This window comes from Miniopterus schreibersii (genome assembly GCF_964146895.1).
Source record: "Miniopterus schreibersii genome assembly, chromosome: Y".
Taxonomy (NCBI): Eukaryota; Metazoa; Chordata; class Mammalia; order Chiroptera; family Miniopteridae; genus Miniopterus; species Miniopterus schreibersii.
The window spans coordinates 2,412,501-2,429,264 of record NC_138120.1 but is presented as its reverse complement, the minus strand read 5'-3'; the positions used below and the strand labels follow the sequence as shown (position 1 = coordinate 2,429,264).

Here is a 16,764-nt window from a genome sequence, read left to right as displayed (position 1 = left end):
AGATACGAATAGTTTAATAATGCCAGATCTATAAATTGCAAGAAAAATGAATTAGAATTCTAAAATGCATTCGGTTCCAAGGAATTGGATTTCTCAAGGATATATTTTTCATCTAAACTGAGAAAATGTATTCTAAATTACTGCATTTCCATTTTAACCACATAATTTCACTGTCACTTTAATAATTCATATTTTTCAACATAGTTAAAAAAACTTAAAAATAATCAAAAGCTTCACGCAAATGTTAACCTATTTGAAAATATTAGTTTGATCTAGTAATGTAGATGTTTCTTATATTAATATTATTGTGGTTAAGGGTAATAACATAGTTGCCATGGCACAAACATTGTTACGATGTAACACAGTTACTATGTGATGCATACCGTTCTATGCTCTTTGCATATATTAGCTCACTTGGCCTCAGAAACATTTAAAATTCTAAGTATAACCATTATCCCCTTGTACAGATTAACAAGCATTTTACAACTACTTTGATCTGGTAAAGTAAATGTTATGAATGTTAAAATGGTGATGGTTCAGGACAATAACAACCCAATAAACAGTTCCTAGTCCGTGACATACACTATTCCAAGCTTCTTACACATACACACATAACCTCTTACACAACCTATAACTTAGGTGTAATTATTACCCACCATGTGTAAATTAAGGAACTGAGGAACAGAGAGGTTAAGTAACCTTCCCAAGGTCACGCAGCTGAAAGTGGTAGAGCCTGCATTTGAACCAGGCACTGCATGAACCACGAAATACCAATGCTGACTTTCCTTAAGTCACATCAATTACATGTCTGGTCTGTATGTGTCAGTATGTGATGTATCAATACACATGCAGATCAAACTGGTTTGATTTTAATGGGTGCATGTGAATTTTAAAAACCAAATACATATGGCCCTTGTCCAAGTACTCACCCGAAATACCAGAGGCATGTTCAACATGGTTGGCAGCCCGGCCGCTCTTGCTCAAATGAGTCTCACGTGGCTGAAGAGCTCCTGGAAGTGATACAACGAATCAGCAAGTGACACAAGAAAATCAGTGTCAGGCTCAGACGGATCTGGTTTCGAGGGAACAGGAATTTTCTACTTGTGCATCAATCCTTTTGTCGGACCCCTGGTAGTCCATTATTGATAAGCAGTCATTGAGCACCTACTGTATGCCATTCCCCCTGCTGAGCCTCGGGGCTTTTAAAAGTTAAGTATGATTCTAATACTCTACGTAGACCTCGCAGGTACCCACAGCCTCCACTGCAGCCAAGAGAGAAAGAATCCAATTTGCATCAAGAGTTGAACATTTGCCTCTCTACGGGGTATTCAATAAAGGACCCTAAACCTCTGAGGACAACTCCAAAACACCGGGCTCCTTCGTCTGTGGTTACGATAGAGCCCTGAATGGGGCGCTTGCCAAACGCTTCCCCCCACCCTGGGCTTCCACTGCCCACTATTCAGCTTAGAAGGCCTAGATTTTGTTTTTGTTTTGTCAAATTGTTAATTGTTTTTTTCTAAAAATTAAGTTATAAGAGTTCTTTATATATTTTACAGTCTTTTTTTTTTAAAAAAATTATCTTTATTGTTGAAAGTATGACAGATGTCCCCTTTTTTCTCCCTCCACCTGGCATCCACCCCTGAAGTCCTGCTGTTTTCACAAGGGACCTGACCCCAGGGGCTGGGCAGGTAGGGGACCCTGTATCACTTTGCGCCACCTTCCACTTAAGGCGTGAATTCCTGTCTTGCAATGGCCAGGTGTCAGGCTTCTCCCTCAATCCATTGCAGCCTATGTGTCCGGTCCATGGTCCTATCCACAGGGACTGTGCCAACCCCACAGACCGAGCACTTTCAGTGGAGACCGCGAGTGCTCCCATTCACAGAAACGCATTCACAGACTACGGAGACAGTCCGTAAGTCTCGGCATGGCTACGGTGAGCAGAACACTTACTGGAAAGCACGGGTCCTCACAGGGGCGCTAGAAACCTATCATTACTTCACAGACGACCTCCCTCTGCATGCAGGTCGTGCTTCTAGCACCGAGGCCCACGGCAGGACGTAATGTACACATTTACCAGGACACTCTTCCAAACAGCCTGGTTGTTAAAACTGGTGGGGAGATATTATTTAGGTGGTAAAAAAGCCAACCGAAGATGGAACATCAATATGAAATATAATCATGTGGGGGTTATTCTGGGCTAAACTAATACTCACGAGTCAAGTACATGTCGGAAACGTGCAGCCTAAAGACCCCCGACTCTTAGAAACACGTCCGGGGCTCGAGCTGCCGTCTGATGCTGGTGAGCACCAACCAGTAGGAGACAGGCCCTGTTCCATCTCGGCCAAAGGAAAAGGTCATAAATGCTAGCGCAATGCCTCAGGCAGTACTGACAGGAGGCGGTCGAACATATTCCAAAAGCATCTATGAAGGCGGCGAGCCCAATGCAGGCCTAGGAAAGTAAGTGGGGCTGAATGGAACGGAAAAAATGTGCCAAGACGTTCCAGCAAGAAAAACAGTGAGTTAAAAATGCAGTTCATTTTAAGATTGAAAAAAAAAAATACTCGTGCCTAGTCCAGTCCTTGTCACACATTAAATACTAAATAAAGTTAAAGAGTGAAGTGTGTGTGTGTGGGCAGGGGAAAATTAACCAAAGAACTTATGTGCATAACTCATGGACACAGACAATAGTGTGGGGAAGGCCTGAGGGGGGCCGGTGGAGGGGTCAATGGGGGGAAAAAGGGGGCATCTGTAATAGTTTCAACAATAAAGATAAATTAAAAGTAAAGGGTGAGCAAAAATATGAATATGAGTGATTAGGTATATGATTTATTTGGAGTTCAGACCTTGGTCTGGGAAATGAGCCCCTTTTTGATCGTGGCTCCTAATGGAAATTACGCTCTCTTTACAATAACCTGCGTTACGACGGCTTCCAGGAACAGGCCTGACCAGGAACAGCTGCTGCTGTAACTGACAAATGGAGAAAGGGCAGCTTTGCATCGTCTGAAGGACAAGAACAAGGTGGGCCCATGTGTACAAACTGTGGCCCATAAGCAACCAGGCCAAGGACACAGCTGTTTTGCAACAAAGTATACAGGGCAGAGAACACAGGCTGCCTTTTACCCCAGCTTCTAAAATATTTAGGAGTCTGTGATGCATTTGGTACCACCACCCACCACACCAGCACCTGCTACCAAAGATCTGACCGCCTTCTCCATATATTTTTGAAGTGTGGCCACTTTGAAGGGTTACCTGCTCTGTCTTACAGCTGTACACAATATCAACGGCAAACACCGTAACTCAGTAACTCGGCTACAATAACAGAAACACGGAAAATCTCTACCATCTCTATATTTCAGTTCCATGTGCAATGCTATACCGGGAAGCTTTCACAGGTAAAAGTAAAAGTAGGCTTATAAATAAATGCTACATTTTAAAATGGTTTCTCTTTAATAGAGATAACCTGATACTGAGTTTCTACGCCATGTGAGGAAGACCTATAGGTTAGTATATCCTCTTGCATGTAGCCAATCATAAAGTACACTCAAGAAGCTCTGTTTTTGTTTACAGATGTTATCAAAGTCTTTTGTTATGTATATGTGATATATTATAGATATAATTCATATACTTTTTGAAAAATATATTCTTCCATTTAGAAAGGATTCACCCAGTGCGCCTTTATTTATTCTGGCAAAGGCCATTTGGATATTTATAACATCATTCTCTGGTCATACAAAATTGTCAATTTAAAAATTAGCTATGAGAAAAGCTCGTAGATTTATTGAATTTTGAGTCCTGCCTGCAGTTTCCTTGGCCGGGGCAGACCAAATGATTTTGCAGGCCATATATTGCCTGCGGGCCAGATGATCCCCATCCCTGCTTTAAGTAGTAGGTTCTTCTAGGCGATTCCTGATAGAAAACAGGTGCACTGGGGGAAAAAACACTCAGTGAGAGCTGTTTTGTTTGCAAGATTTAAAAACTCTGTTTTAAGGAGCTTAAGAAAATACGATGGGTGCATCGAGGAAGTGAATCAGGGACAATCAAAGTTGCATTCACAGGCTCAAGAGATGCCTGCACACCTAAGACCTAGGACCCAGGCCAGCTTGCCTCTCTCTTTTTTTCCCCCCGCCCCCCAAGGGTGCCTACATTGGGGCTGGCTCCCTTCACCTGGTGGCATTCATGGAAAACAGCTGTGCTTTGCCCTGAGATGCAGCCTCTCTCTCTGTGGGTTTGGGTGGGAATTTCTACTACATGACTGCAGTAGACTTCCCTGGATTCTGCGGTGCTCTCAAAATAAGGGGATGGTTCCACTAGGTGCAGAGGGCCTGCCGGCATGAGTAATACCCTGATATCCCCCAGAAAGGGCATGGCTGTGAGCTCCAATACTGTGGTGGCCACACTCCCCTTCAGTTAAAGTGCATGATGCCTCTAGTCCTCACAGGTCATCAGGGTCAGCACGCAAGATTCTGAGAGGGGGTCACGGGGATGAGGTATCAGCCTCAGGGGCCGGGTGAGGGCGTTGCAGGGTCAACGACTGCACATCCCACGATGGTATTAAATACATATTAAGAGGCCAACATTGGAAAGTAAAATTACACCCTCTGGAGAGTAGACTGGAAGAAATTACACTCAGAGATTCTGAGATGAGGTCCCGTTCTTGGGGCAGAGGTGAGGCAAGCCTCCCTTACCCTGCACCTTTTGTCTTTTTTATGGAATATGTGATAAATCCCGTGGGAGGAAGCTGGAGACAGGGAAAGGAGCAGTCAGGCTGGAGCACCGTGTTTTTATGCCAAATGCTCTTGCAGGTACATCCCAGAGCGAAGGGTTCCCCGCTCTCCAGCTCACAGCCCACATCCAGGGCAGCTGTGCATGGCTTTCCTCACAGCTCTGTAGTTACACAGCCGATGTCTGCCTGCCCACTAGACAACATCCTGACGGACAGGAACTGAATTCTTGTCAATTTTGTACGCCCGGTACCAGCGCAGCATTTGCTATGTGATGGATACTTAATAAATGTTTGATAAATGACTAAATAAACAAGCCACTCCAAAACTAAATTACCAAAGAAAATAGAGAAGCGAAAGCAAGCGAATCAATTACTGAGAAAATGTTCTTATAGGGCAATTAAGTTCTTATATACTCCCATTACAGGAGTAATTTACTTAAATCCAGCATCCAAAACAAATATTTATTGATTATATACTATGCTGCAAGTGTTATTCTTGGTACTGAGATTACAAAGACAGATGTGAACAAATTCGATATTCTTCCTTACCTCAGGGAGATTTTAATCAATTGCATGAAAATATACGGGGCGAAGGTGGGAAACAAGAAAGAGCACGGACGTTTCTGAACAGTTTTCCCATGAGACTTAAATTCAAGATCTCACTCACCCGTGAGTGTGGTAGTAACGGGAGAACTGGTCTCTCCTTTAAGCACAGGATTCCGCAGTTGTGGGGTTCACCCAGGCTGCCCAGTCACAGCTTTTCCTAGTCTTCTGAACCAACCCGCTGGCAGTGCCCAAATACAGGGCATAATCCCTCGGCCACCAGCAGCCCAGAGTCAGGCTCTGTTGACTTGTCTCTCCTGAAACTTTCGATGTCACCACATCGCTTTAAACCACCCCACCCCATGGGGTAGACCAGGGCTTCAAACTTTGGGTTCTTCCTTTCCAATAGGCTTCTTCTGCGGGAAAACCACGCTCTACCACGGCGAGAGGACCGTGGGAGGGTGAAGCGTTTGTCCTTCCGTGGTTCCCCAATGTACACAGCCACGTCTCTTCACGAAATGCCAGAGGTTGGTAGAGTCGCAGAGTCATGCAGATGTGCTGAGGCATCAGGGTGTCTTTGGGATCAGCTGTTTCTGAGGCTATTTATGAAAATGAAAAGCAACATCTCCACATCACCCCATCCCAGGCTCTCGCTTGCAGTGTTGCAGGCCAGAGGCGGGGTGGCTGGCACCCCGAATAAAGGAGAACGAGAAAGCCTAAGGTCAAGGCCATTCGGGGAGCTCCCCCCGACTTCCCTGTTGCTTAAGGCAAGAATGAGTCTTGCACTTTTCAGATTCTCTTCTGTAGCTTCAGTGAGCAGTAAAACCGTCCTTTAAAAGAGAACCTGGAAAAAGGAAATTAAAAATGTGAACCACACAATAGCAATAAATACACATCTATTGACAACTGAATCTAAAAATCAAAATAAAGGAACAAGCAGGACGGACACAGACTCACAGGTGCGGAGAATATTTTGGTGGTTGCCGGATGGGAGGGGTGTGGGGGGCATGGGTGGAAAAGGTGAGGGGACTGAGGGCTGCAAATTGGTGGCTACAGGATGGTCACAGGGATGGAAAGGGCAGCACCCGGGGCACAGTCAGGAATATTCTAATGACTACGGATGGGGCCACGTACTGCGGATATTTAGGGATGATCACTTAGTAAGTTATAGAAATGTCTAATCGCTGGGCTGTGCACCTGAAACTAACATCATCTTGTATGTCCACTGTAACTGGAAAATAAAAAAATGATTTTAAAAAAAAAGGGGGTGGGTGGGTACCTGGAGAACCTTCAGCCAGGGAGTCTGAGATTCCTCCAGGCCTGCTTATGAGGACTGCACGGGGAAGACCCTGCTTATGGAGAGAAGGAATGGCTCAGAGGCCTGTGAACTTGGGCGTGGCCACCGTTTAAAGCTGCTTCTCAAGTCTTCCCCGAGCCGGCGGTGCCACCGGAGGAAACGGCTTCTGCGCGCGGCGGGCACGCTCCGCGGCAGGACCTTGACAGTTCAGCCCAGCTCGGGTTCTGTCCCCCGTTTTTTGCACTTGCAGCGCCTGGGGAGCTCAGAGAGGTTGCGCCACCTGCCCAGGGTCACACAGCGGGAGGCGGGCTGAGCACGCGCCCGCTGCCAGGGCCGCAGCCCGGCCTTTACCATAACGTCTGAGTAAAAACAATCCCTGGTGGGCCTTGAAAAGGGGCCTGGCATCCCGGGCTCAACCCAGTCCCCGAGCCCGCCTTCTGAGACGGCGGCGCCGCCCTGAGGGGGGCGGGGGCGAAGGAAGGACTTCCCGGAAGCAGATGCCACCACGGCCAAGCACTTCCGGTGCGCCGGCCGTGACGGTCGCTTGGGGTCAGCGGACTATTGCGCTAAACGGCGCATAGGGACTGAAACGCATCTCTAGGTGTCCGAGGAACTCAGGACTCCAGACGGGACAGTCCTGCCCCGACCCGGACTCGGGGACACCTGCACCCAGCGGCCGACCGCGCGCCGCCATTGAAGCAGAGTAGGCGGGGCAGAGCGGACTGCCGCGTCGGCGCGATGACGCCACAAACGCGAGCACGTAGGCGGGTTCCTTCCGCCCGACCTCCTGGCCTGGGTCCCGCCCCTCGTGGGCGGGGCCTGGTTGAGTGACGGCCGGGCCCCGTCTTCCGGTTTAGAAGAGGAAGCGGTGGCGTTCGACTCCCGAGCTGCCTCAGGTCTGCATTGGTAGGGCGGGGCCTCATTGATGGACGGCCCGGCCCCGCCTTCCAGGCATTCCACACGGAAGTGCCTCAGGCCCGCTTTGGTGGGCGGGGCCTCACTGATGGACGGCCCGGCCCCGCCTTCCAGGCATTCCACACGGAAGTGCCTCAGGCTTGCTTTGGTGGGCGGGGCCTCGTTGATGGACACCATGGCCCCGCCTTCCGAGCATTCAACGCGGAAGTGCCTCAGGCCTGCTTTGGTAGGGCGGGGCCTCACTGATTGACAGCATGGCCCCGCCTTCCGGATGTTCCACACGGAAGTGCCTCAGGCCTGCTTTGGTAGGGCGGGGCCTCACTGATTGACAGCATGGCCCCGCCTTCCGGGCATTCGACGCGGAAGTGCCTCAGGCCTGCTTTGGCGGGGCGGGGCGGGGCGTCATTGATGGACGTCCGGGCCCCGCCTTCCGGTTCGGGACGCGGAAGTGCGTCCAGCCTGCAGGGGTAGGCCGAGCCGCCTTGAGTGACGGCCGGGCCCGCCTTCCGGTTCCGGACGCGGAAGCGCCTGGGGCCCGCCTTGGTAGGGCGGGGCGGGGGGCGGGCGTGCTTGGCTCCCTAGCGGTTGCCTTGGTGACTCGCGGGGTCTGTAAGGTCGCCCGGGGCCTGGTCTGGCGGCCCCCCCGGGTCTGTCTCCTGCGGGCCGCGGGGGACACTGCGCCTGCGCGCTGCGGAGGCTGAGCCCCGGGTCCCTCACCCCACGATCTGCAGAAATTAAACCAAACCTGCGGCTCAGCTGCAGCTCCCGCCCGCACGGGGCCCAGCGGGTGCGTCAGCGCAGAGGCTCCCGGCCCCCGAATGTGAAGCCTGGGCCCCGCGCCTCTTACCAGGGCCTCGGAATTGGGGTCCCGGGGAAGCCCTGCAGGCCGCCCAGCGCGCAGCATTGTGGGGGCGCGATTTCACCCGCGTGGGGGCCCTGCCCACGGAGGCCTGAGCCCACGGCGGTTTATCGTTAGATTTCTTGCAGGTTTCAGGGGGTGCAGACATTTCCTTGAGTCTCCAGGGCCCTGGGGGTCATGACCTCAGACGGTCCTAAGAAACTGGGCTGCTGTGGGCTCCAGTGTTTGGGTTGTTATTTTAAGAAACGATGGATGCTCCAAATGGAAATGGGAGGCGAGGCCAGGGGCCTGCCTTTGCAATTGGCTGATGCACTTGCAGACGCCAAATGTGTGGATCATCGGGGGTTTGCTGGAGTCTCGTAGATTTTACGCGTCCACAGTGGGGCATTGCCCCCCCAAAAGTTTCCAAAGGCCCAGGGGAAAAAGACCACATGCCTGGCCAGCTGGAATCTGCCCACCTGTTTCCTACCAAGGAATTAAGTAGTGGTTTGCATAACCTCATGAATAACCTGCATGTGTGTTCAGCAGGTTGCATAATCTACTGAGCAAATATGGGATGTCGAAATTTTTTTAAAAATTAAAACTTTGGGTCAAGGTGAAAGAGGGAGAGAGAAAAGGTTTCCTTGAAAGACTGGGGCGTTTGATTAGACTTTAATGGGGAAAAAACTGTGCGTAGAACAAAGCATTACCTGTTAAAAGACAGGCTTGGAATCACGAGGAGCACAAATGGTACCAATTTAGAGCTTTCCTGTGTTTTTTTTTTTGTGTGTGTGGCCAATTTCGCAGCTGGAATGAAGCACATCAACTTGTCCTTTGCAGCCTGTGGGTTTCTGGGCATTTACCACTTGGGGGCAGCGTCGGCCTTCTGCAAACACGGCCAGAAACTCCTGGAGCATGTCAAGGCCTTTGCCGGGGCGTCTGCAGGATCCTTGGTTGCTTCTGTCCTGCTAACAGCACCAGAAAAAATAGAGGTAATTAAGCAACAACGAGGCTGTGATCCTCGGCAAGAGATTAAGACCGAACAGCAGAGATGAGTGTTAACGTTAACGGCAGAGAAATAACCCTTTGCCTGGGAAACGGAAAACGTTAAAATCTGTCTTATGAAATGTAATCATTAGGATTTGGAAAAGATTATTCTTGGGTGACAGTGAGACAGAAACTATCGTGCATTGTTTTGCTCTTATATGTTTGTTTCGTCTTAAGATTTCAGCCCTGTTTCTTTCTTATGGGCATCACGAGAAGAGCCCAGGGCCCGTTTTCAAGGCCTTGAGCACGTGGCGGATGACCCTGCTCATAGCTGCTCACGTTACCCACCGAAATGGGGACCTGCAGTTTCTATGGCGTGGGATGATATTAGAGTTTAATTTGTTTTTCATTCTCACAGTAACGGAGAGGCCCTGAATTCCAAGCGGTTTATGCAGAAATAATAGAAATAAGCCTTCATTATGTATTTCACTTAATGCAGTTTATGCTTTAAAAATCTCTGCTCTGCTGCTAGACAGGGATTATGCATTTGCCGACTTTGAGAGCCGGCTGCTGTAGGTGGAGAGCCTTTTATTTGTTAATTACTTCCATACTTCCGTGGCTCTGAACCGTAATCAAGTAATGATTAATACATTCATACCCAAGAATGGATTTAAGTCACATTTACATTTTCTTTTTTTTTTTTTTTAAATGTTTTTATTGATTTCAGAAAGAGGAAGGGAGAGAGAGAGAAACATTAATGATGAGAGAGTCATGGATCGGCTGCCTCCTGCACGCCCCTTACTGGGGACGGAGCCCGCAACCCGGGCGTGTGCCCTGACCGGGATTCGAACCGTGACCTCCTGGTTCATGGGTCAACTCTCCACCACTGAGCCACGCTGGCTGGGCCCCAGCTTTGTTTTCTTTTTGAAACTCGAGCTACTGCAGGGTCATTTCCTCCCCTGTAGTGCAGTCTTTCATTTAGGTGGGGCAGACGCTGAGCCTTGGAGGTGGGTCGACACGGTTTCGGATCTTCAGCCGACTTATAGATGTATTAGGTGTGATTTAGGATTAACATGATCTGGAAATACTGTAATAACACAGCCACTGACTTACCTGAAATTCTGTGATGGTCGGACGTCGAATGCTTTACCTGAATTTGGGACTCGAATCACCACAGGTTCAAATCACATTACCTGCTGTTTCTCCCTCAGTCCATCGGAGACCCGGTTGTACGGTCTAATTGTGCCTGTACCGCCTAAGAGTACGTCTGTCCTGCTGCTCACGTGGGAGGCCGCCGGAGGATGCTCCTCTTTATTTACCCAGGGCGTCCTCACTTCTCCTTCTGCAAAGTCAGTGTTCAGCCACGTGGCTTAATTTCTCTTTAGCATTTGAGACATAGCACTTGTGGGATGGCTTTGAGTTTTTTTGAGCCAACTGTTTGCCACCCACTCCGCTCCCCGTCAGCTCTGTTCTGGCGGGTGGTGTAAGTTCCTCACGCTTGTGGTGTTGTGACAAATAGGGGAGTAATTAATCTAGGCCTGAGCTATGCATGCATAATTCAGAGGAGCACCTGACGCCCGCCGGGGTATTTTGGGCAGGAGGCAGATCTAGACGTTGGGATGTTAAGAGCTTGCCCGGCAAGCCTTTCCCCAGCCCTCGTGCTTTGCAAGGGCTGGCGCTAGACAGTGGGTAACGCACGGGCGAGGAAGCCCATTCCTTAACCAGTTTCCAGTCTTTCAGGGGTGTGTATGTTACTGGAATTAATTACAAGAAAATAGCCTTGGCCCATTTGACTCAGTGGTTGGAGCGTCAGCCTGCATATTGTAGGGTCTCGGGTTCGATTCCCAGTTAAGGGCACATACCTGGGTTGCAGGTCCGATCCCCAGGCCCAGTCAGGGTGCATGCAGGAGGCAGCCAATCAATGTGTTTCTCTCACATCGAAGTTTCTCTCTCTCTCCCCCCCTCCTCCCTCTGGGGACTCCACCCCGTCTGGGAGGTTGTCACTCTTGTCCTCGCCTGTCGTCCTAACACCTCCATCTCCTCTCCAACTCCCCTCCTATTCCTGTCCCAGGCCGCAGCCTCGATGTGAGGTTGGAGGGAAGCCTTGGGCGGCCCCTGACGTTGGAGGTTTATGCCCACGGTTTCCTGTTGCTGCTGCGGCAAATGACCCCAGGCCTAGGGGCTCAGCACAGCGCATGTTTATTCTGTTATCGTTCTGGAGGTCACCGGTCTGCAGAGGTCTTGAGGAGCTGAAATCAAAGTGCCAGCAGGGCCACGCTCCCTCCCTCTGCAGGCCCCGAGGGGACCATCTCACTCCCGCCTCTTTCAGTTTCTAAGAGGTGCCTGCATTGCCTGGCTCACGGTCCCTCCTGCACCTTTAAATACCACAGCATCTCTAACTCTGGCTGTCCTGCCTCCCTCTTTCACTTATAGGGAGCCTGTGATGACATGGGGCCCACCTGGGTAACCAGGACCATCCCTCCATCCCGAGGTCCGTAACTAATCACACCTGCAAAGTCTCCTTTGCCACGTAAGGTCACACAGCCCCTGATTCTGGGGACTAGGATGTGGGCATCGTAAGGGGCAGCAGGGAGCTCGGTTCTGTCTCCCTCACAGGTGCTCTCACAATATACTGTGTGACCTGCTCGTTGGGGCCAACCCCAAATCTCTACTGGGCAGGGGCTGCGAGTCTCGTTTCCGCCCAATCCCCATGCCTAGCCCAGTGCCTTTTGCCCGGCGGGTTGCTGAGTGAAGGACAGGCCTGGGTTCCAATCCTGCTTATGACCCTCTTTTTTTATAGCTGTTGTTTTGTTTGTTTTTTTCCAATTTTTTTAAAAAATTGATTTTAAAGAGAGAGGAAGGGAGAGTGAGAGAGAGAGAGAGAAACATCGATGGGAGAGAAACAGAGACTGGCTGCCTCCTGCACGCCCCTTACTGGGGATCGAGCCCATAACCGGGGCCTGTGCCCTGACCAGCAATGGAACTGGCAGCCTCTTGGTACACGGACTGATGACCCTCATCTTTGATGATATTAGGAAAGATATTTAACCTCTTCAGGCCTGTTTTCTTACCCGTTACGTTGTGGGTGATTGTATTCACCTGCAACGGTTATGTGACAATGAGCAGACCGAGGCTGAGCGAGTGGGTCCCAGTCTCCACTGCTCATGAGACCTCCGTAGGACACGGTCCCAAAATGCCAGTGCCCAAGGCTGGTCTCCAAAGTCTCAGACTCTGTACAGGCGAAGGAGAGTCATCACGACTCTTTCTCTGATAATGGTGCTGTCGTTAATAATTAGCGCTATTGCCAAGGCCATGGGATCGGGCAGGACAGGAGGTTTCCTGCGTTGGAGAAAACCTGGAAGAATGTGCTCAGCTAGAATTAGGATCGAGCCCGCAAGAGCTCTGCAGGTGTGGGCAATGCCATGTGAGGGGATTTGCAAAGAAAAACACATGGTTGGATTTGGGACAACACATGGCTTGCTTGGGGACCAAGAATGGTGGGTGAAGCCCAGGCCAGGGGGGGATTTGCACACCTGTGAAGGGGTGTGGCCTCCGAAGACCGGCGTTGGGTGCACAGGGCCCAGGTGCTGTGTCATCGGGAACCAGAAGGAGTTTTTTTGACAAAACCTAGAGCCACCTGTTAATTTTCTTTTTCAGGAATGCAACGACTTTACCTACAAGTTTGCAGAAGAAATCCGAAGGCAGTCTTTCGGGGCAGTGACCCCCGGCTACGATTTCATGGCCCGACTGAGGTGTGTGTGTGTATGTGGGACAGAGTACATACCCCAAAGCATGTGAAGACGGTTGACCCTATAAACCGTGCAAGCTCAGCTCTGCCGGTATTTACAAGGTGTTCAGGAACAAAAGGCGAGACCTGGCTGGTGTGGCTTAGTTCTTAGAGCGTCGGTCCCTGCACCGGAGGGTCTCGGGTTCGATTCCCAGTCAAGGGCATGCACCTGGGTTGCAGGATGGATCCCCTGCCCCGGATGGGGTGTGTGCAGGAGGCCACCAATCACTGTGTCTCTCTCATGTCCATGATTCCCTCCCTCCATCCCTCCCTTCCACTGTCTCTCTAAAAATCAATGGAAAAAAATATCTTTGGCTGAGAGTTACCAAAATAATACTAATAAAAAGGCGAGTGACAGGCCCCGTTTTCTTCCCCAGAAGTGGAATAGAGGCGATTCTCCCTCCCAACGCTCACGAGCTGGCCCACAGCCGACTGCATGTGTCCATCACCAACACCAAGACCCGAGAGAATTCCCTGGTCTCAAGTTTCTCCTCCAGGGAGGACCTCATTCAGGTAACGCACTCCTGTTAGGAGGAGTCGGCCCGTCTCCCGTAAACACGTCCCAGCGGCACCGAGCGCCCCACGTTCCTACATCCGTCGCTTCCCGCCAGGCCTGAGACGATCCCTGCTCAGTGAGTGAATGATGTGCTCCGTGAACGGATCCACCCCCTCCAGACGCACAGCCTCGGAGGCCTCCGTTCTAGTTCCCCGTTTGCCTCGGGACCGTTAGCGCCCTCACGTTTATTCTGGGAGGCGGGTCTCCGGTGCAGTGTAGTAGCAATAGCAGCTCCCTGAGTTAACGTAGCCGATGGTACTTGGCAGTTCCTGGAAGACTGTGTGTGTGTCCTGTGATGCTCGGCGAGGTCCTTCTGTGAATCACGGAGGACAGGGGCGGTCGCTGCCCTGGCACTGCTATTTTTCTTTTTTAAGAATTTAAAAAAAAATATGTTGACGGGCTGCCTCCTGCACGCCCCCTACTGGGGATCAAGCCCACAACCTGGGCATGTGCCCTGACCGGGAGTCAAACTGTGACCTCCTGGATCACAGGTCAACGCTCAACCACTGAGCCACGCCGACCTGGCCTGGTACCGCTTTTTAACAGAAGAGAAATGAGTGGGACGTGTATGGGCCAGACCCAGGTTATACTGGGTGCCGGAGGGAGCGGATTCCGGAACCCAGGTCTCAGCTTTTCAGTGTCACCTTCCCTTTCGTTTACGCCCCTTCGGTTCTGAGGCCCTTCTGTCCAGAAACACTGGGAAGTTGGTTGGTTGAGAATCCACTGCCTCTGGGAAAGACTTGGGCGACAGATTTGCACACGGTAATGTGCTTGCTAAGGTAATACGTTAAGTTTTTGTAAGTTGGAAAGGGTGGGCTTTTCTTACGAAAGCTGGGCGATTTTTCCTTCCTTCCTTCCTTCCTTCCTTCCTTCCTTCCTTCCTTCCTTCCTTCCTTCCTTCCTTCCTTCCTTCCTTCCTTCCTCCCTCCCTCCCTCCCTCCCTCCCTCCCTCCCTCCCTCCCTCCCTTCTTTCCTTCCTCCTTCCATGGGAATCACAGCAGGAAGCCTCAGGTAATGTGGAGAAGGCGTGTTTGGAGACCGGGGCAGCTGGTAGATTGAGAGTGAGGGGTCCACGTTCCGCCTGGGTTAGACAGCAAGCGAATGCATTGATCTCACTACCGAATCGTACTGTTTGGGTCTCGCGGTTTGAATGATATCATTTGAAACACCTAATGAAATGTTGAGCTGACACGTTAAATTACTGTGCGATTGAAGAGGTTAGAGTATTTACTTACGCTTGGTGTCCTGATTACGCCGGTCTCTCGCTAATGCATTAATAGCCGTATCTCACCAAAGGGCATTTTTCTGTAACCTTATTATAATCTTATACAGACTTACAAAATATAAATGGAGGAACGGGTCAGCCCACTCCCAAATCGTGACTCACTGTCAGTGCCCATCCGTCTGCCTCAGGCTCCCTTTCGGTTGGAACACTGCTTCTGGTTTCCGCGGGCACAGCCCTGGCTGTCATTGTGGCATAAACCCAGGGCAGGCCCTTGTCCTGGAGCCTGTCCTTGGCTCCCCTCGCTATGGGCCCCGGCCTGTACACATTAATCCGGCAGCCGGACTCCAGGCCAGGTCTCTAGCTTTGTGCCCGATGACGCCGCACCTGGGGAAAAAACACCCTCCTTTCAGTTCCTTTGCTGTGGGGATGCCACTCTGTCTGGTAACAGGGATTGTGTGGGTGAGGTTCAGGTCAGGGTCTAGAGATGGAGACAGGAATGCTGGCTGCCCCGGGTGGACCCACACTAACCATGAGTCCTTTATGGAGGCCTTCCCTGGATGCAGCTTCAGGAGCCCCGGGCCACGTGCCCCGTCACCAGCATGGCCAAGGGGACCTCAGTCCGCAGCCGGGTGCACAGGGATTCTGCCCCTGTCTGAGTGAGCGAGGGCACAGAACGTCCCCGCCACCTCCAGGACGGCAGGCAGCCCTGCCCGCCTTGACTTGGCCCTGGTGAGACCCAGATGCCACCGTGTACACCTCGGGATCCTAAAGGCGCCACGTGTTAAGTCTCCGAGCTTGTGGTAATTTGTTACTGCAGCCACAGCCAACTATTGCAAGAAGTAAACGTGTTGTTTTCTTCCCCGTTTCCTTTGTTTTGGATAATAACTATTCAGAGAATTGGTGTAATTACTTGAGTTCATTGAACAGAACAGAAGTAGCTGACACAGATGCGGAATACCTCGTAAGGCGCGTAACTGAACAGTTCGCCGTGATCCTAGGTCATACGAGAAGCTTTGGAAGGGTTAGTCGAGCGCTCTCACCTTTTCAGAACCGAAAAGAGGAGGGATGCCCAGGGCCTTGAGAGCAGGGGCCGGCTGTGAAAACGGGTGAACTGGGTGCTGGAGCACTCACGGGCACTTAGCTCAGCAGAATCAGACCCGGTGAGGACTGGGCAATGCGCCAGGGGAAAGGAAAGGACCCCCTTTCTGAGGACCCGTGTCGTCGAGCTTGTCCTGACTAAAGGTGAGGCCAGTAGGAGCCCCTGTCTGAGGTCTGCAGCCTGAGATGGGTGCTCTGAGTGTCTAGGTCGGTGGGCAGGGGGCAGAGGAAGCCGCCTGCCAGCCCCTCCCATCCTTGGGCAGGGACGGGAGCGTGTGAGTCCCCCAAGCCGAGGGTGGAGCTCTGCAGGTGTAAGGTGAGCCTCTCGGGAGCTGAGCATACCCGGCCCGCACGCACGGCCTTGGGTTTACTTCACGGTCTGCAGAGTCTGTAGATGAGGGAGACACAGAGACAGAGAGACGCAGAGACGGAAGAGAGGGATTGAGATGAAAACAGAGGCCGAGTAGCCCCTGTGTCAGTCGGCGGACTGTAAAGGAATGTGGGCAAGTCGCAAACCCTGGTGATGGGAGCGGCCACGGGGCATTTTGTAGGTACTTTCGCCTTTCGCTCATTTGTCCCCTTACTGATGTTTTAAAAAATGTGCGGTTCGCCCGGCCGGTGTGGCTCAGCGGTTGAGCATCGACCCGGGATCCAGGAGATCGGGGTTCGATTCCCGGTCGGGGCCCAGGCTGGAGTGGTCGGCTCGGTCGCCAGCAGGGGGCGAGCAGGAGGCAGCCCATGAATGACTCTCATCATGGATGTTTCTCTCTCCCCCTCCCTTCCTCTCTCTGAGAT

The 16,764-nt window shown here is 51.3% G+C and overlaps 1 protein-coding gene and 1 long non-coding RNA gene across 8 annotated transcripts in view; one reads left to right on the top strand and one right to left on the bottom strand.

The window, feature by feature from the left end:
• Positions 1-928: 928 nt before the first annotated feature.
• Positions 929-7,021, bottom strand: LOC308551945. The gene is made up of 3 exons (XR_013998073.1): positions 6,546-7,021; positions 5,391-6,110; positions 929-1,010 (listed from the first exon to the last, which is right to left on the bottom strand). It is a non-coding gene; the product is annotated as an uncharacterized lncRNA (long non-coding RNA).
• Positions 7,022-7,442: 421 nt separating this feature from the next.
• The window catches only part of LOC308552022 (patatin-like phospholipase domain-containing protein 4), a 24,282-nt gene continuing 14,960 nt past the window's right edge, over positions 7,443-16,764 (top strand). For 2 of the 7 annotated variants that reach the window (XM_081126986.1, XM_081126981.1), the window contains exons 1-4: positions 8,024-8,265; positions 9,124-9,308; positions 12,961-13,055; positions 13,468-13,603. In XM_081126986.1, coding sequence (XP_080983112.1) covers positions 9,129-9,308; positions 12,961-13,055; positions 13,468-13,603 — 411 coding nt within the window. In that variant the 5' untranslated portion in view covers positions 8,024-8,265; positions 9,124-9,128. The other 5 variants (XM_081126984.1, XM_081126982.1, XM_081126987.1 and 2 more) reach the window with 5 other exon arrangements.